Genomic DNA, 21067 nt, shown 5'->3' with positions numbered 1-21067 from the left:
TCTTCTTTGCAGCGGGCAGGATATGTGTGGGCTGTATGAACCGTCGTTCGATGTAGGATGTAGTATAACATTTACATGTGTTAAGTCTGGTTCTACCAGAAAAGTTAGCGGGAATAGTTGTGATGTTTTGTGAATCTCACTTGTGTTCTGAAACTGAATGAAAAGTCTGTTTTAAACAAATCGACCAGGACTGTCTAACTGAACCTGTAAATAGAATTCAATGTGATTTCTGCATCATTTTGTTGGAGTGCAGGAGTCTTGCTGCCTTTAACCCTTTAGTCGAAGAATACGATACAGCACAATGTGAACTGATGCATTACCAACCCACTGGTACAGAGTCACCTGGAACCAGGCCTAGTATCTGCGAGTCATCTTTATTGATATATTTGCACTCAACAGTAGTCATTAAAATTCTGGCTGCGATTCATCGAGTGCTAGAGAAGTATACTTTATGCAGCTCATTATATGAGATGGGAATGGAGTCAACAAAGAATATCCTGAAGTACATAGCATTATTATATGAAAACGCTGCAAGTCATAATGGGTGAAATACTTAATTCGCATGTTTTTGCTCTATACTGTCTGCTACTATTTTAAAGGGGAAGTGTCACTTAATATGGAAGTATGTTTCCTGGTTTAAGTGTCAGCTGTGGGGATGGGTTGCCTCAGGTGTGAATGCTGAAGTTACATAGCCGATGGACAGAGGTCAATTAGACTACTTCTTCCCTAGGAATGCTGATCTGTCCCATATATACTAGTATAATGTGCCCTTTTATGTGTTACTGATTCCCAGTGAGTATTAAAATTCTCGGCAGTGCGTACCCGGGGCTTACTGTGCAAGCAGATGACTTGTAGGTTTGAGTTAAATATGGCCGCACTTGTGCTCAGATTAAGCTAGCTTGAAACAGGTATCGTAAACTGAAAAAGGTTCCCCTTGACGACAAAGTCCCTACATGTATGGGCTAACAGTGCATTGGCCTTAATGGGTTTAAGGAAAGGTTGCCATTTATTTTCCAGTGGAAGCCCTAACAGCTAAGGCTAGTTTTTGCACCTATAAGCTGTCAGGTTCTGTCGTTCAGGGACAAAATCCTGCCAAAGTTCTAAGACTTCTCTAAGCACCATGTAATCAAATGGTTAATAATAATTCTAAGCACTAAGTGCTTTTCTGAATCTTGATGTGCATTCAGCTAATAAACACTCTTATACTGCTAGTACAGTGTATGACTGTATATATTGTTACTACCCTTTCTTTAAAGGGACAGTCCAGTGAAGCCTCCCCAACAAAGAATTAATTCTTCAACCAGTTATAAAAAAATCCTTTTCTCCCCCTGCAGAGTCCCATTTTCACAGCACTTCTGATGCCAATTCTCACACAAGTTTGTAAGAGGGGCAACACAGCCATCATATGCATTAAAGTGTATAGGATGGCTGGAGTGTCCCTTTTGATTGTATTTTTTTTTTTTAAATATGTAACATGTTTTTTATATTTGTCACCTTGAGCTTGAGATGTTTATCAAATAGAGGAAACTCACAGCAAATACTGCTAAAGAAATTTGGAAACACAAAGCCAACACTTATCAGTTTATTGCTCTGTGGCACGTTATCTACGGCCTCAATTAAACCAGCAGAGCAATAAACACGCCTGCTTCCGGTATACATGCTATGTAAATAGAAATTGCCCTGGAATTTCTTTGGAGGAATACGATGATGTGTTTTCCTGTAACTTTAAATATTTGCATATCCTTGCTTTATGTTTCAGGAATTTTGGATTTAATTAGGGGTTTTCCCTTTGAAATCAATAATAATTCAGAAAATCTATCCCACACGTTTCCATTCCATCACTGTATTTGCCTCTGCCAGTTATGTTAGGATGCGGTTTATCTACCACCTCTCAGCGACATTCAGATATGTTCAATAAATTTGCTTGGCTTAAAGTCTCGAGTATAATATGCACTTGTGTACACAGGTATAACTTTAATTTTGTAGGAAAAATGAGGGGTATATAGTGCACACTCAAACTTCAGTTTCACAGGTTATGTCTACAGTTTCGAACATACGCACATTTGCATATACTCACACGCACACGTACTGACACCTATACACACTTGCATACAAACTCACTCCATGCCTCACACACATCTCTATTTAGGATGGCCTCCCAGCTTACCTACGTTCTGTAACCTTGAGAGGAGGCTCATCCTTTGTTGTCTAGCAGCTAGTAAAAAGTATGTTCTCCTGCATGTAAGCGCCAATGAAAAAGGGGTAGATTGTGCATTTTATACCCAAGTCCTAGCATAAATGCGTACAAAATGATGATTAAAGAGAATAGGATACATACATATAAACATTAAAACTGAAGATACTAATAAAACAAAACAAAAAGTAATTTACCAAATAGTCATTTTATGTCATACACCACAGAGGGCATTTGTCCCTCCTCCTGCATACAAGGCTGTGGTCCGTTTTGATAATAATTGGTTGTGTGATTATGATTGGTCTCTGACATGGCGTTCTCTGGTTCTTAAAGGTGAGCTGTGCACATATGGCCAAGGCAATTGTTTCACATGTCTTATGGACTATAATTTTTTGTTATGGTATTCCTCAAAAATATGTGAAACTTTGGTTTGGTCCGGCGGGGCGCTCACTGTGGTTTTTGTGCAGGGGCATGATTGCAATTCACAGGTGAGGTTGGTAAGCACGCCTTTTGTACGTCCGATCCACTTTTTGTTGTTTATGGGCTAGTGGGAAGTAAAGACTTGTTTGGGTCGGAGAGAGTGTTGTGCCTTTTGTCCACTACCACCCCCTGAAGACTCCAGTGAGTTCTCCTTTCAAGAAGATCTGTCCCTCCCTTGCTTTGGCTTGGAAGCCAAGGAAACGACCGTATATCCCAGTGTGGGAAGATAGGGGACTTGGTTGCCACTGTTGCCGTTCCACTGTAGCACCGTTTTTTTCTTCAGTGAACGGCAGAGTACTTGGGCCTTCACAGGAAAAAAAGAAATCCATTTGAAGACTTAAAATATCTACGGTAGGGAGCCTGTTCTCATTGCCTCTATTACATTTCAGGGCCTGGTTTACTTGAATGTCTAGGAACCTTAGGAGGTTTAGAGAATACAGAGAGGCGTAGTTTGTACAGGAGTGTTAAACATTTCAACTTCCAGCTATGACTACAAACCCGATTAGCTGCTCCTGTAGGAAGGGCTGTGCTGGCTGTATAAAACGCATGAGTAATTCAGTGCGGAGAGATAAAAGAAATCTCCTTCATTTCCTATGCAATTATGGAGGACCAACTGAGACCTTACTGCGGGAGAAGGTCACCGGGGTTTGTGCTGGATAATGCATTGTGAAACCAAGATGCCGAAATGATCTGCGTGCGGTACTGTAGGTGTAGGATACCGTGCATGCTTTGGAATATATGTTAGGAACTGATTGACAGTTTAATAGTTGAACTAAATCTGGCTCTGTGCAAATTGCCTTTTTGGCAGGATATTTTGTGAAAGAGTACCACAATTATACGTTATTTATACAGTACTAGCAAATTGCATTATAAACAAGGCTCGATTTTATTTATTTTTGAAAATGGAACATTCTCCAAGTGTTTTGAGCAGAAGCAGATACAATGTTTGAATGACATCCTTGTTAGGGTATTTCTCTGTGTGTGCGTACTCTGGATTTAGTTTTTAACGTTTTCTATACTAACTTTTTTTTTTAATTTAGAAACCTGATTGACTCGTACTGTTGAATGTGTTGTGGCATGTGACTTAGATATGTTTTGCGACACCTCCTTCTCTTGTGAATTTTGTTCTTGTGAAAACAAGCACAAAGGTGAAGTGTATTTGAAAGTAGGTGGAATATTAGGACAAGAAGTCCTAAACTAGGGTTAGTGGCCGAAATGTAATAAAGGGACGTTTTACTTCACTGGGGTATGAGGCTGGTTTATATGGAAAAGTGCACTAAGAATCTTGATCATTCTCACTGTAAAGTGTAGATGGTATATGCAACAAATACTGTTGAGGACTGCTGGATTTGTAGGAAGAGGCACAGGATTCCTGTCCTCAGACATCCTATAGAGCAGAGCTGTCTCCCTCTGCTTGTTGTAGCATAGGTAGTCTTTCAGTATAACAGTTTAGTGGAATCCATTGTAACTAGTAATAAGGCTGTGTACCTTCAGGGCCATTAACCCCTTAAGGACAATGGGCGGTCCCTAAACCCATTGCAAAACAATGCATTTTGAGCCCGTATTTGTCATTAAGGGGTTCATTTTAAGAAGGCTACCTGCTGTGGTATGCTGATATGTCACCTCATTAGTACTATTTAAGCCCACCCTGCAACCCTAATAATCTAAAACTAGAGGGTCAGAGTCTCAGATCTAATGTAAGGAAGTTTTACTTTACCGAAAGGATGGTAGATACGTGGAACAGCCTCCCAGCAGAGGAAGTTTAAGCATGCATTAACTGATCCTAAATCTGAGAGAAGACTAAGGACTGATTAAGGTCTGAAGAGTTCTTATTTGCCAACAAACTTTTTTTTTAACCTACAAATGATTCTAACAGCTGCACTAGTAAAATTGGCAGATCTGATTAGTATCTTCATCACGTTGTTCCAACGTGTGCCTCTATCTTCTAAATAAATATAGTGATTTCTAGACTTTTACGCAAATGCTTGCGATTGTATACAGAAAATCTTAATGGTGTGTGCTGTAGGATTGTTTTGATGCTGGATTCAAAGCTTTGCTATGCAGAGGAATTTATAGCCCTCCTGCCTCCACTACTAGCCAGACTCTTCCCACTTTATGGCGTTGGCCGCTGCTGGCATAGACCTGTCTGGGGAGTGTGACACCCACCCAAGCGTTTTGAAGGTTGTTGCTGCGTATGTCTGGCACAGCTTGTGGTGGTTGGGGAAACGTCGCTGGATGTTTTGACTCTCTTGGCATTAACCCATGTGCTTATTAACACAGCGAGAAAGATCTATGGCATTTGAAATGTTTGATTATGTTTGGCATGGTTCTAAGGATCTGTACAGAGTAATTTGTCCTGCTGACTATTCCTATGGTGAATGCAGCACAAATGTTCCCAAAACACTTTTATTACCATCATTTGTTGATATAGTCCCTCCTGATATGTAGCGATGAGCGTACCAATATTTTAGCACAGTCATCATGCTGTGTGTCCTTTGGCTATAGCAACAGGGCAGACTTAAAGGAATATACACCCAATATATTGGAACTGGAACACGCGCTAAGAGGTGTCTGAAATGGCTTAAAATGCTGATTAAAACCACTTTTATGTACAATGTATCTCTTCCAGAAAGTCAAGAATATCCAGCTATACCACATTTCTAGGTTTTGATCATGTGCATTACTCTGGTGTTATGGTACTGTTACTCACTAGAAACACTTCTTGTCTTGGTAAATGTTTTATGCGTTGTAATTATCTCTTTCTGACTCATGAAATGGCTTGCATTGTGCATTAAATGACTTCCTCTTTAGATTGCCGTTTCTGATGGTTGCCGTTCACTTTAAAGCTTTCAGAATGGCTGGAAATTCTGTATGAGACTTCTAGGTTCTGACCATGTCCAGATACCTTTGGGATTAAAGTGTTGTTGCTCACCAGAAATTGTTCATCATCTTGATAGATAAATGTTTCGTAACGCCAGCAGTGATAATTATTCACTAAATATGATTCATTTTATGTTTCGTATAAAGATATCCATAACTGTCTTTTAAAATTGTGTGTGTGTATATAGATAGATAGATAGATACACACAACACTGTGTAAAAAAAATAAATAAGTAAGATAAAGGCAATGTGCATAAACACAAAATGCAGCTTTTAACTTTTCAATTACTGAAGTTAAAGAGTTAACTAAAACTTATGTCCTCCATGTGACAAAGTAATTGCCCCTAAACCTAATAACTGGTGGCATCAACTGCAGTCAAATATTTGTGATAACTGAATTTTATATCGCTGTGGAGAAATTTTGGCCCACTCTTCTTGGCAGATTTGTTTTAATTCAGCCACATTGAAGGGTTCTTTGAGCATGAACTGCCTTTTTCCCTTCATGCCACAGCAGGTCAATTGGATTCGTGTCGGGACTTCGACTAGACCACTCCAAAACCATCACTGTGTTTCTTTTATGCCATGGGATGATTCTCCGCCAGGATTTTCTGGTAGAGAGCAGAATTCACAGTTTCATTAATTCTGGCAAGTCCTGAAGCGCCAAATTCCCCTTTCAGTCCACAGAATATTATCTGAAAAATCTTGGGGCTCATCAAGGTGTTTTTAGGCAAATGTGAAACAGGCCTTTGTGTTGTTTTTTTGTCGGCAGTGGTTTTTGTCTTGCAACTGTCCTACAGATGCCATTTTTGCTCAGTCTCTTTCTTATAGTGAAATTGTGAACATTGACCTTGACTAAGGCCCGTAGTTCTTTGCGTGTTTGGATGAGTCCTCTGTGTTCTTGGAGGAGTCTTGGTGGGCCGACCTTTCCAGACTGATACACGTCAGTAACTTTGTTTCTCATCTGTTGAACTCCTTTAGATCGTGACATCTGCTTTTTGAGACCTTTTAACCTACTTCATTTTGCAAGACAACTTTTATTTAATTTGTGTTTCAACAGGGCTGGCAGTAATCATGCCTGTGTGTGTGTCTTGAAATTCAACCAAGTTATTAATTACATTTGGTTAATTGGTTGATTTAGTAGCTAAGGAGGGGGGGGCATTTTTTCACATTTTCATTCCCATCTATAAATGAAGTCATTACTTAAAAGCTGCATTTTGTGTTGTCTCGTGTTGTCTTTGTCTAGTGTTAAAATTACTTTGATCTAAAAGAGAAATATCTAATTTTTTTTTCTTGACTTGGCATTTAATATTTTATTAGGTGCAAATTGTTCCATATATATTCCAATACGATACTTTGGTTATGTCTAGGAATATAATCTTTTCTATTCAGACATCACATTAGTTCTGGGTGTTTATATGAAGGAAAAGGGTGGTGTGTGTAAGTATATATTGCTAATAAATCTCTAAATGGATGTTATAAACTACTTGTTATGTCCTGTTTACCTATTGTACAGCGCTGTGTAGTCTGATGGGGCTGTATAAAACAATACATAATCTGCGCTTTGCATTGCATAAAACAGTCTGAGCTCGCCTGTGGTGTTAGTACTCTTGTCATGAATAATGATGAATGCTGTGGTGGTAGAGTCTGGCCTTTTGCTATTAATGACTTTAGCTAGAATGACTGATAATAAGGTGCTGAAGTCAAACCGACCGGAAATGTGTGTCAGTTCAATAAAACCATGATCATCATGTCTTCTACCCAATTTACAAGACTTGGCCATTGACTATATATATATATATATATATATATATAATGACTATTTACTGAATGGGCACTAGGTTGGTTTTCGTGACGGTGGCTGCTACTGAATATAGTGTTACCAATGATTTCATGTCCATTAGTGCCTGGAAGGATTAGTGATTAAAACTGGTATATTATGCCGTCGATGTTGGATATAAATTGCAAGTTTCTTGTAATTTGAATGGCCTTGTCCTCAAATGTCGGCTGCATATATATTCACAAAGGTGATTTTCCTTTTCCAGCTGCTGGGTGCATGTATATGAGTTTGGGCAAGTATAAGATTGACATATCACATGCTTTTCTACAATGCTATGACTTCCCTAAATTTACCGTCATTGGCTCACATTTGCTCGAGTTGGATCTCAGTAGTGCATGTACGGGAAGCGTATTTAACTATGGTTCCTGTTTTCAGTCAAAGTCTGATTTGTTTTTTTCTACTTGAATAACTAATAAAATGCACACCATTGCTCAGTGTCCTAACCTTACGTATTTACAGAATAGAGACAATTGTGTCTGGTTACCAATTGTCAAAAAGAACACTTGTTGTGACAAAAAGCAGGCAACAAGATAGGTTGTCGCCATAGACACAAAGGAAAATTGTTTTTTCTTTCAATGTATTTTCTAATAATAATATATTAAACATTCAAATGAAAGAATAAAGTTACTGGTCTGCAATGATTTATTTACTTCACATATAAAGGGGTGCAATTATAATTTTGTTGAAGTGGAACAGGAAATTTGGAAGCCAATATTGTACTATTATAAAGAATATACAGAAAGAGGAGCATAAATGGCATACACATTCAGATCCTCGTGTCGCTGCTAAAATAATGACCAATATGTACACAAAACAAGAAAATTAGTGCATACCCGGTGAATACCATTAAAAAAACACCTGAGACATGGATATTGGGGGTTCCGTCACATTATATGGGCATATATTGCTTTTTAAATTAGATAGAACTTGCCCAAATTGGGGTACTTTGACATAGTGGCTGGCTAAGCAATATTTAGCCATATAATATGACCGAAATATTCATGCCTTATATAGGTGTGTTGAATATTGCCGTATCTACAGGTTTTGAATATTTTTCTGTTTAGAAAGAACAAATTCTGTTATCCGTGTCCACAAGATGAAATGAGGAACAGGCAAGACTATCGCTGACATGTTGTAGACCGATGAGGCTTTTATATAACCATGTCTTTGGTGAGCACTGATTATCTTCACAGCACGAGGGTCACAATCTTCCAAGCTCATAAAGCATAGCACTGAAAGCAGCCCCTGTGTCATAAGCGATGAAACCATTCTGTACTTTTAAGCACTCTGACTTCTTTGATGTAAGTTACAAATAGTATAACTTGAGAAAAAGACGTTGATTGTTTTGAGGGTCCTACATACCAGTGTTTAGAGGCACTAATAATCCACAATATCCAAAGATCAAAAGTACAAACCTGTAACGTCAAGCAAAAGAACCATAAGAACAGTGCAGGTTAAACATCAGGAACTCGGAGTGCTGTGTCAATCCCCTCAGGGGTGTTTATTGGAATACTTTGGCACCCTGCTTACAGTACATCAAGGATGCTTCTAACTTGCAAATGCAGATACATCCGCCCCTTGGCATTGTCGCCCGTCCTGCATGCATGCCCAAATCTACTAAAGTCTTCCATAAATACGGTAAATGAATATCACATGTATTTTTCAGGAATTTACTTTGTGTAGTACTTCTGACCCTCCTTTTGAGGCTGAAAGTTGAGATTAGCAAACCCAGGCAAGCGACAAAGAAAAAAACATGTTAGGAATGTTATGAAAATTAGAACACTCCCGACAAGCTGTCGTATTTTTGGATATCCTATCTTGAGCACAGACATCGCAATTAAAAATTCATTAAACTCCTTGTTTTTCAGGCACAGATAAACTGAATTTTTGGCCTGTTTGTGGAGTTGTGCATCTCTCTTGTAATATGCCACCACTTTGGGTTTCTATTGAAGTATGATTGAAGGCTCTAACACAGTCCTGGCATGGCTTGCTTACCTTTATTCTTTAAATTATGAGACCAGTTTCCATCCCTGGATTTGATGTTTTTATAAGATTGGCAAAAAATGACTAGAAGGCTACCTGAGCAGTGTTTCGTGATATCCTCAGTGATCAACAAATGCTTATTGATGTGCTTTAATATGCACCAATTAAACCTGTAAAATAAATACAAAGAAGACCTTTAGGAGAACCCCCACCCCCACATTTTTGCGGAGCTGCCTGGCAGGGGAAGTATATCATGTGGGCCCTATAGCAGGTTTTTTTATTGAGATTTTTTTAGTTGATCTTAGGTGAGTGAAGAACAAGAAGTAAAACAAGTATCAAATGTATGTAGAATTTGGGAGCAGGGAAGCTGTATTTAAGAGCTGTGGGAATGTTTACACACCCAACTGTAATCCGACCGTGAGCATGCTTGGTGCTTTCCGTCTCTCTCTCTGCAAGCAGTGAGAAGATTCTGTCTACAGGGGAAACAAGTTTTGTAGAGGCAGAAACAAAGAGAAATCCAATACTTACTAACAGTTTTTCAAAGGAATATAAAAATTGTGCTATACGTGAAAGGTAAAATATGTGTTAGGGGCCACTGGGCCGCTACCTGGTAGCCCTAGCGGGATGTTAGGGAGACATGGGAGTGAAAGGGTTAACAGAACTGCCAGTCCTCTGGCTCACTTATCTCTTTCCCTGCAGGGAACCGAGCAACTACACTTTAACCCAGAACCTATTCGCTCTGAGACCACAAAACTTTACACGCTGCCAAGTTCTATTTACGGTTTTAAAAATACCTAAGGAGGATTCGGAAATTAGAGGGAAACTCAATTTAGTCAAAAATGTATAACCCCAAAACCCGATAGTAATGAGTTCAAGTCTTAGAGCAAAAAGACAGAAATGATTAATTTAAATTTAATCTAATTGAAAAAGGTCATGGTGCTCATACAAAAATAATGGTAAAAGTAAAGTGAAATAATTGGTGAGAATCTCCAAGTCCCTTGTCAAAAGGAAAGTCCAGAAAGGTTTATTTAAATATTTTTAAAATTTAAATTGTAAAAAAAAAAAGGTTTGCGCATCACAATCTGACCAGGATCGTTGCATTTTCACCTGACAAGCAGTTCGGTTGTAATGTTTCGGTTACTTAGAACATCGATGCTCTTAGATACTCACATCAGTGAGAATAGATGCTGGAACAGTTTGAGCAGTGGGGGTTATTTATCAAAACCGATTCTGGTGCAAAGTTTGAAATTACACCATAGCAACCAGTGGAATGATCCAAACGGCAACATTCCATTGGTTGCTATAGGGACAGGATAACGGGCTTTCAGGCTTTGTACCAAGTTCACTTTTTTTTTTTATACATTGTTTTCTTTGTATAGCAATCTATGCAAATAAAACCCACATTATATTGGTGAGGAAAGGTTATCTTCAGGATCTACATGATCCTAAACTATGGGCAGTTATCATAAAATGAAATAATGGCTGCTAAAAGAGATGCCATTCCCTTTTTTACATTTATTGAATTTCAGCAGGTGATGGTGGCCACATACATACATACATACATACATACATACATACATACCTGAACGCTCACATGTACCTGGATAAATACACACACACTCAAGCATAGATGCGTGCGTACTATCCTATACTCTCACATTGTTTGTTATCCGCACTGTGTGTGCAGTAATTGTGGGAGAGTGGGCTCCTTCAGTCAGCTTGAACAACACCTGTCCTCCACATCTAACTTTTTGTTTAATATGACCGCTTAAGGATTTTGTTTTTTAATTGGCGTAATAGTTTTGGAGGGATGTGTTTCAAAAGTTATTCACTATTATTCCTCGGTCCAGACATATGTAGGTAGCATAGCTGCTACTGTGTCCTTAATTGCCTTTACTTCTACTTATTTTTTTTCTAAGGGTGTCAAAGCCAGTCTGTTCCTACCAAAGAGGAAGTGTAAATTAATAGGTTTGCATAATCAAGAAAATGTGACTACTTTCACTAGTAAGGCGACCATGAAATTTTCAACTTCACTATGTGTTATGAAGGGTCAAAGCAAGTGAGCTCCTATTGCAAGAAGGGCCGTGCAGGCTAAGAGCAATACAAACTTAATGTGTACGAGATTTATGCATTATACAGAGCAAGCTCAGGCCCTCGCATTTGTTTAGTTTGCCTTTTGTACAGTCACTTTCACCCTAAATAAACTGCAAAACATAACATCTAAAAAAAAAAAAAAAGTGTTCCCAACCCTTAATTGTTTTGAAACTAATATAATCAAGGGAAATGGACAAGTTTAGTTTTTCCTCTTGCTATTTAGATTCACATAGGCTATCTCTCTTTTTTTTTTTTTTTTTTTTTGTTTTCTTTTTAAAAAGAATGCTTCAATATCTTATTTTCCGGCCTTGCACAATATGTTTTCATTTTAGACTGGTCTTTTTGTGAAGTGAAATATACCAAAGTTCATGGAGAATTAAAAGATTTCTCAGCAAATATCCTTAAATACAGAACGGAATGTTACTGGAGGCTTGTACATGTCTCTCTATACTAATCAGTAGACAAAGGGTCACTTTCTGTCCTGTAGTATAAGTTGCTTATTAGTCACTAAGAAAACAGTAATGACTACACTAATGTGTACAGCCTTTGTTGTTTGCGTTGTTGAGTGTATAGGTATAAATCAGCTTGGTTTTGGTAGTCACTTTCTGTGCCTCGCTATAAAAAAATATTTTTATCTCTACAAATGCATTCATTCTGGCGGTGGCGTTTTATAGAAGCTTGAGTTTGAAGCTGTGTATGATTTTATTATTGTTTGTTTTATAAAGGGCCATCATATTCCATAGCGCTATATAATGAGTAGACAGGGCATAACAAGTAGTATGTTTATGAGACTGTGTTATGTGTCTCATCCTCTACTGAAGGGGTTAACACAAGGCAAAATTTTTAAAAGAAGCAGACTGGGTGTTGCGATAAGCTTGTTGTCTTTCTTGATTTAGGCTGATCATCGTTTATGGCACAGTTGACACTCTTGTGTCTAGGAGCCAATTGTAAATCTTATTTTATATACCATAATCAAACTTTTAAGAGCCACCAATAATGTTTTTAAGAGACCCTGCCTGTGTTTGTCCAAGCCCTGGGTGATTTTGCAGTGCATGTGTTGGTAGAGTGACTTAATGCAATTGATTTTCTACTGACATGACCTGTCACATACAACGCGTGTCCCTGCCCACGGCTCGGTAAACATGCAGTCACAGCTCCAAGTTTGTTTCAGTTATTCAGATATGTAATCACTGATTTCAAAGGGGTCTTCTCTAAAAACCTTAACTGAGCTACCGAGAACAGATATCTTTAATCACAGTGTACTGTCAGTCTCGGCACTAGGCATCCCACCCGGGTTCTGGGCATTGACCTCTTCCCCCTAGGGGCACAGGTCTGAAGTGGGGGCATTTCTAGTACTGCTTTATTAGGGACAGGTGATTCTATTGGGAAGAAGATACATCCTCCCCGCGCTTTAGATTCCTTCTTTTCTCGGTGCTCACAATGTTTTGGGTGTGTTCTACAGCTGTGCACGTAACGATGTTTTGATAAAACGGCACACAGGAGTTGTGTGTAAAAAACCCTAATTGTGTAAAAACTAATACAGTATATGGGTGGGGATGCTAAAGAGTATTCTTGCCAGGGTGCCATATGGTATACTTGCGGAACCAGTTTTTCACTGTCCTGGCGACTCCCAGCCTGGCTTTGAGTTGCAGATGGGGTTTACCCCGCTTGGCATTGGCATTTGTATGCAATATTTGATATCACAATTCCAAAGGGGTGTGCAACGTCCATAATCGATCACGCATACCATTCATGGTGTTATTTTGCCATCGTAGTTCATGTCCTTCAGTCTTCCAACTAATGCATAATGGAGTCCAATTTAATGAAGTTGTGATCACCACAGAATAACACGAGGTCCCAGCAGTGGTATTTTCCATTTACAGCTGAGAAGTGAGACATTATCTTGTTCTTAGAGTGCTAATTCTAAAACCAAATTATCACATAAAAAATAAACAATGCATTGTACAATCACGTATTAGTTGAAAAAGGGAAATGTAAGCAAATATCTAGCAAGTTTATATTAGTGTGTGTAGTGTGTTATATATATAATATATATGTATATGTGTGTGTGTATGTGTATATATATATATATTTATAGGAAACCTAAATAAACATTCAAATGCCTGTGATTTCCTGGTACAGCTCTTGTACTCCAACATTACTTGACTTTTACTCATGTGATATTCTTAGTATGTAATGTGTGATCTGTGTTCAGTCATATGGTATGTTGAAGAGGGCCCTATATTCTTGACTTTTGATTCAACACACCTATTAGCGCAGGTTTTGTTTTGTTTTAGAATTTGTGAAATGTTTTTCAGCAGTGAGAGGACTGTTATTTTCTAGATATGTGGTAAATCTACCACTACAGCAGGAGTTACACAATTCTTCACGTGTTTCACATGGGCGTGAAGCTTGTCAGGGCTGTAGTGCCAGCATTTGATTTGGGAGAGTGTTTGATAAATGTCTCTCTGCTCTTCATCTCGCAGGGAGATCCACAGTCATGTTAAAGTAAAACCGAAAGGCGCCGTGCTGAACATGCTAAGGAGACTGGACAAGATAAGGTTCAGAGGTCAGAAGCGAGATGAGTTTCCAGATTTAGCGGAGTCTCCAAATGCTTCGGATACTGAATGTGGAGAAGAAATCCCACTGAAGATACCTCGAACTTCGGTCAAAGACAATGAGGAGCTAAAGGACCCTGTGAGTATCTGCCTAGATATTCTGTTTATAACTTTATTACGACGAATTAGAGGCCCATATTTCCATATATGTTTGTATGTTTTTGGATGTGTGTTTCATGGAAGATGTGATAAAAATCGAAATGGCTGCTTTTTTGTTTTTGATCAGTGGTTTGTGCTGTTGGAGAAATTAGAAACATATGTCCCATGTTACTCCTCCACCGGCTTCCTTTATGAAAAGCAGGAAGCATACTTAAGTATGATCGTCTAACACGTGCGATTGTCACTACCCTTATTTCAGTAGCAGCTGAAGCACCATTGACGTCAATAGGAGTGCCACATAGTACACGCAGAAATTATTTCATGCTTTCACTTTCTGCCTTCAGCAAAGGAATTCTCCTTTTGTAGCTCCGATAACTAAAGCATGCATTTCATATTTAAATACAGTAGCATGCAAAATCAACCACAGCATTGAAACTAGACAGTTAGTTGAATGGTAAATTGGTAATCCGGGCATCAAACTTTGTGCTAGTCAGACAGCACTTTTTACATTGACATCTACTGTCTTTTATTATACTAGGTTATTGATGAGTAATGTAAATAGAAAATGTTTTACCTGCAAATCAAAGAGATTGTAAAGATTTAGGAGGACAGTTTTGTTCTCTGTAATTATCTCATTAAAAAGATGATACACGTGCAGCGTATAACTCATGCTTGCCATGATTCCGCCCCAGTGAGTCGCAGCAGAATGAGGCAGTGACGTCGTGTTACGCTTACCAAGTTACGACCTGGCTGCATGCTGTTGTATCACACATCACCCGTGTAATGTGCTGGCACAGAACGGCCGTAATCATTGGAATAAAGCCTGGCTGTGTGGAGTTGACCATTTGAACACAAGTCCTGCTCTTTGGTTTCTATTGCCAAAACCAGAATAGTTGACCCCTGATATTTTAGATAGCACGTTAGGAAGAGTTGTAGCTGACCACCATATAATTGCATCTTGGCATTGGTGATTTTAAGTTCATTGACCTCCTGGAACGTAAGCCTCTGGCATGTGTACACCATTTATTTTAGTGCTTTTATGTTTAATTATTTTCATTGATTTTTCACCAAATTAGTGTCATGAGTGACAGTAGTACATGTCTGTTTTGCAATAAATGTGCAGTCGCTGCGATCAAAAATGGTGCATGGTCAGTGTGGCTGAAATATTTTCCTACGAATGTCCGTCTGTGTCCATTCGCCCAAGCAGAACAGCGCACAACCATCAGGCCACCTCATGACCTTGGATTTATTCATGACACCCCCCAACTGATTACAATATTCCGCTACTCGTTTTTGTCTGGTCGGCCCCCGCTAGGATGTCCAACACAGATTACATTAGAGTTAGCATTATTCCCAGCATTGCCTTTCTGCAATTACCCAAGGTATGATGAAATGTATTTGGGTATTGTTCTCTTTTGACACAGGGAGCACTTCAGCCAGCCCCCTTGGAATAGATGATACCGCTTGGCCTAGGAAGGGGCTGTGATTGATCGGATGACTTTTCTGGTGGCTTTTAGTATGTTTTGTGTAGTTGTGGGATTTTAGTTTGCCAGTACAATAAGCACAGCCCTTCGCCTGACACACAGTTGGAGCGTTGTGTTAGGGAGTGCACCATGCTGTTGAGTGCGGTCCCCTCCTATTTTGGGGGTCTAGAGTGCCCCGGTCACTGGGACCAAACTTTTGTGTAATTGTCCAGGTGTAGCTGTGTAGGTAGGCATGCCACGGGAAAGGTATTTGGGTATTTGTCTCTGTGTTGCTGCAGTGTGAGTAGTCTGGCATTCTGCGTGTTTACGAAACCAGCTATTGTGTCAAGCAGTGATGTTCACCCGGTTTTTTTTTTTTTTGTGTGTGTGTTTTTTTTTTTTTTTTTGGTTGGTCATTTTATGTCCTAGCTTTTAAATAATGTGTTTTAATTCTCTGCTAGGAAATAGGTTTCAGGGGCTACCAAAACCTGCCCCACTTACCCATGGCAATTAATTCATGTCAATTAGTTTTCATATGAATTAAACTAACGCAGAGACAACATTTAAAGATACAAAAAATACATTTTAAACTGTAAATGCAATTATATACAATATGTCATGTGTATGTAATATATTCTTGTAGAGTCAGTAGCCGTGCAAATGAATCCATGAATGAGAGGCTGTGGGGACGATCATTGTTACATTGTTTTGTTGATTACCTTGTAACGCTGTTTGGTATGTTTCAGTATCTTATACATGCAAACACTGTGTGCTCCGTGGGACATGCATTGATAATGCCTTCTCTACTAGTCCTGTTTCATGGGAAATGGAATGACTGAACGCCCGCGCATGTTGATTTGATATGTAGATGTTTTATTCATGTCCCTTCGTACGGCGTTTTTATGGCCAGCTGTGTTAAGGAGCTACAAATCTTAGAGCCCTGTAGCGTTTCTTCTTCTTCTGGAGTCCCTCCCTGAATTTTTTACTGTACCTTCTCTTACTGCTGCAGGAATGCTGACAGCAGAGATTTGCGCCTGCGCCAGTACCAGGCAAACAGAATAGATCGCTGCTGTTCTAAGGCATTTCCCAATGTTCTAGTTAAAAGCCTCTGCAGAATGCTGCTTATTTCCAGGACGAGACTGCACCATTTCTACTTTTATTAACAAACCAGGTGAAGAGATGAAGTAACATTGTCACATTCAGTGAAATAGAGAACAGACTTTGCATTATTTGTATATCCTGACTCTGCTTTTGGATTTTTAGAAGTGTTTGATTTTTGTGGTTTAACTCTTTCCAAGGCTGGTTCGGGGACCATTGTCATGGCTTCTGGAGTAGTATCGGAATTTAACCGCACAGAGTCTGACCGGCTAAATGAAGTCAAAGGGCATCTGGAAATCGCCTTACTGGAAAAACACTTCCTTCGTAAGTAAAAAAAAAAAAAAACCTTTTCCAAAGCCAGTAAAATGAGTGCTGATCGCTGGTGTATTGGGTACTTTCACTGCGTAGCAGCAGCTGGACAACTTGTGGCATACCGTAGCTTGAGCCGTAATCCTGGTTTCTAATGTTCGCAGTCTGACAACAGCTGCGTGCTGGCACATTTCTCATCCTCGTTCTGCAGGGGACGAGAAGATTGTATTCAAGCAAGCGCTAGCTGTTAATTGTCATGCAACATATAGGAAGTAATCATGCTACCCGTTCAGATGGCAGTATTACTGGTGGTATGAGGCCGATCACACGTTGTCTAATACTAATAATACTTGGAAGGCATTATAGTGTGCACATTTTATAAAATGGTAAAATCTCTAAATATACTCACCAAATGAACTTCTAATTTAAGAGAGATTTAGCAGATTGAAACCTGCATGGGATAGGCATCAAGCTATTGTGAATCCAAGACAAGACCAAACTGATTAAGGACCGAGTCTCTACGTCAGGAAAAATGGGCATGAGGCTTCTTATCTGCTGTCAAATTCTATGTTTCTATTTTCCGCTCATTCACTTAGTGCTTATATACATGCTATATTATGTAAACCCATTCTGATTGCCTGGGGGCTGACCAGTGTGCCACATGCCTTCTGAGCCTCTGTCAAAACACGCGCCACACAGATTGTGAAAGCCCAGAGATCAACATAAAGGGAGCTAGGGTACCAGCCGTATATGCCATATGTACACTATTCTGTGTGTAGTGGGGCTGACAATTGGCTCCCAGCCCAACCAGCAGCTATGTTACTAATCCGCAACATAAATATTATGTTTAACTGTACATGTGAGCCTTCCGCTTCCTACTAAACACTCAGACTGCCTCCACACAACAAACAATGCTGCTGATCTTATATGTGCCAACCCTATGGTGTGTTGTATCCGGTCACCTACATTGTGTGCAACCTAAATATATATATATATATATATATATATATATATATATATATATATATATATATATATATATATATATATATATATATATATATATATATATACATATACATATACATACACAGCCACACCGTTTGGTTACATTTTGTATCTAGTTTGTTATATATGGGGTAATAGAGGAAACCTTTTTGTATTTTCACCAATGTGGTAAATGTAATGGGTGGCATGGTTTCCTGACACTAGGTATATACGGACAGTGTAACCCGTCCAGTTGGTTTCCTGTGTAAGCATCTTCTAAGTTTATCAATTATAGCAGCAGAATGAAAAAAAAAACATTTGTATACCTTTGAGCACTGTCCTGCTTTTGTGGGCAGTTGGGATCAAGGGGCAGTTGGGAAGATCCTCTGATCCCTTCTGACTGACCCAGGGAAGCATAAAAAACTATTAAAAACATGAAACTGGTGGAGGTTAGCGTTCCCATGAATGGACACCTATAAATTCTGAGGATGTGCATTAGTGACCTTTTTACGCCTAACCGCCAACAGAATTCTTAACTACAGGTTAGATATACGTATGTACAAGGTTATAAGAGCATAGCTTGTACTATTATTATTATCTTTTATTTATATAGCGCCAGCAGTTTACGCAGCACTAAAGACAAACCGATACATTAGGTAGAGAGAGCCCTGCTTGCAAGCTTACAATCTTGAGGGAATGGGATGACAAACATAAGGCACAGAGAAAGGGTCGGTAATGTCTGTATTCCTCACTCTGTGTCCTAAATGTCTCCACTGCTTCATGGCTTAGATTTTCAAGATTCAGGTCACGCCATCGTTAATAGGCAGTTGTGTGTACAGTTTTCAGCGGTAACGAAGAATCGTTTTGTCTTCTGCTCTTGGCAAAGCAACAGGAAACACAAGCGGGTCTGTCTGCTAGCACATGCCCATCATTTTATCAGATAAAAACATACAGTGTTCACTTCCACTCCAGGCTCCTGTTAAGGGAAATCTCTTGCTGTGCTTCATTAAAATAACATAAATTATGCACTGGTATTTATTTTTAATAAAAAACATGTTTTTGTGAAAAATAATCGCACTGTGGCATCTTGGTCGGGAAGTTGATGTACACACCTCATTCAAAGTTAATAAACATCTAAATTATTTATGGTTTTGATATTACACTCCCCCTTAACGATGGTAAGTGGCCTTAGAACATTGCGGGAGTCATATTGGACAATTTAATGTAAGCATCAGGCACAGCTAGATGATTAGCAGCCTGCTGTAAAGGAGAATGGCTGTCATTACTACTTTTTGTGGGATATGTGGTTAAACCACGCAGAACTTGATGTCCTGCTATATCTTACTTATACCTTCATTTCTGAGCTTCAGCAAAGGAGTAAACTTCTGAAGGTTAACCTCTTAAAGGGGGCTTAATCTGTGAACCTCCATTGTTTTACCACTAAAATTGGACGGGGTTTATTATTGTTCTGCGAAATGTAAAAGTCACAAAAAGCCAAACAAATGAAGAAACTCCTTATTTAGAGACCGAAACAGTTGACTAGAGCATAGCAATTGGAAGATGGTGTTTCTGTGTGTTTATTATACAACTCTTAGTGTATTTTCTAGGAAACCTGCCAAAATCCCCAAACTAGTGTAGTTCATACCATCAAAAGGAATAAGAGTCCTATATCGTGCAATGATGGGTGCTGAAATGTACTTTTCTCTTAAATAAATGAGGACTGGGGTGGATGTTTTTGAACTATGTGCTTATAATTCAGTCTGAAAGATGTCTGCTTGTATGGGAAAAAGTTGTTGCAGAGAGCAGACACAAACTTAGCCCCACATTTAACAATCGACTATAACTCAAAGCTTTAGCTTTTTCCTTCTGCAACTTCGTAAAAGATCCTGCTTTATAACAGTAAGCGACCCCTTTCGCTTCTATGGCGTTAAATTCGGCAACATTTTCCCTTTTATAAATGTGCAGGATTCATAATTCCGTGGAAAATGTGTATCCAAAATCTTCTACTGAAATAAAATAAATGGGATGAGGGTGGGGTAGTTGTTGTACTTTGCTATGGGCATTTTTGCCTTTTGTGATCTGATTAAACAATTTAGGTTTTAGAGCCAGGCTGAATACTGATTGAGCCCATGTATAGCGTTGTGTCCCGGCAGTTTCTCTGCCAGAAAGCAGAATGGCTTTTTAAGCAGAATTTTCTCCCCTCTTGTTGAACTGATTGCATCTTATATCTTTCTCTGCCTTGAAAATTTCTGTAATCTGGCAAATTTCCCATTAGGAGTGAATGTATTCTTCATATATTTTAGCCAGTTTTACAAAGTATTTGAAGAGTTATGTGAACTCTTTGCATTTGTGCACGGTGACTGTTTAGTGTCTTTGCTATATATTGAGATTCTAGGCAAGGGCTGTCCAAGTTTTTTTTCTGCATTGGCTGCACTTATTTTTCATTGAGTGGAAATATGGCCTTTTAGCTGTGTAATGCAAGTTAGTACAGGGTTAATTTGCCAATCACAGAGCCCCATAACATTCAAAGTAATGTGCAGTGTGTGTGAGTGGATCACAAAGCTGTATAGTAATAAAGCTCACAGTAATGGGTTGTATTCAAACAGGCTGCAGCATACTTGGGGCACGCTGAGGTTAGGTGGGCTGAAAACCTGCAAACCACTCTCTTTATTCAAGGGTCTGTGGGCTGCACATGTGGTTGTAGCCCTCTCCTCCAAGTGATGCTCATGCTCTTCTCGTCTTCCCTCCCTATGGCCCTTGTGAATGACCTAAATTGTCGTGACGTGCCCAGACCTTCAATTGTCATCAAGGGGTTAAAGGAGCAGCAGTGTTAGAACAAGATCTCATAGTCTAAAACTAGAGTGTCTTAGGTATATGTAAGGAACGTCTACTTTACTGAGAGGGTAGTAGATAAATTGGACAATCTCCCAGCAGAAGTGGCTGCGGCTAATACAGTAAGGGAAATTCAAACAGGCATGGGATCGAGATAAAGCTATTCTCACTATGGGACTTACATTGGGAAAAA

At 39.1% G+C, this 21067-nt stretch overlaps 1 protein-coding gene and 1 long non-coding RNA gene across 3 annotated transcripts in view; both read left to right on the top strand.

Annotated features, from left to right (window-relative positions):
* The window catches only part of GRAMD4 (GRAM domain containing 4), a 40545-nt gene that overhangs the window by 1552 nt on the left and 17926 nt on the right, over nucleotides 1–21067 (top strand). For both annotated transcript variants that reach the window (XM_053463351.1, XM_053463352.1), the window contains exons 2-3: nucleotides 13955–14165; nucleotides 16947–17070. In XM_053463351.1, coding sequence (XP_053319326.1) covers nucleotides 13955–14165; nucleotides 16947–17070 — 335 coding nt within the window. The remainder of the gene's footprint in view (nucleotides 1–13954; nucleotides 14166–16946; nucleotides 17071–21067) is intronic.
* Nucleotides 904–1211, top strand: LOC128491149 (uncharacterized). The gene is made up of 2 exons (XR_008354015.1): nucleotides 904–1073; nucleotides 1106–1211. It is a non-coding gene; the product is annotated as an uncharacterized LOC128491149 (long non-coding RNA).

This window comes from Spea bombifrons, chromosome 4 (genome assembly GCF_027358695.1).
Source record: "Spea bombifrons isolate aSpeBom1 chromosome 4, aSpeBom1.2.pri, whole genome shotgun sequence".
NCBI lineage: Eukaryota > Metazoa > Chordata > Amphibia > Anura > Pelobatidae > Spea > Spea bombifrons.
Note: the sequence above shows the minus strand (reverse complement) of the source record. Positions and strands in the feature narration are given on the sequence as shown.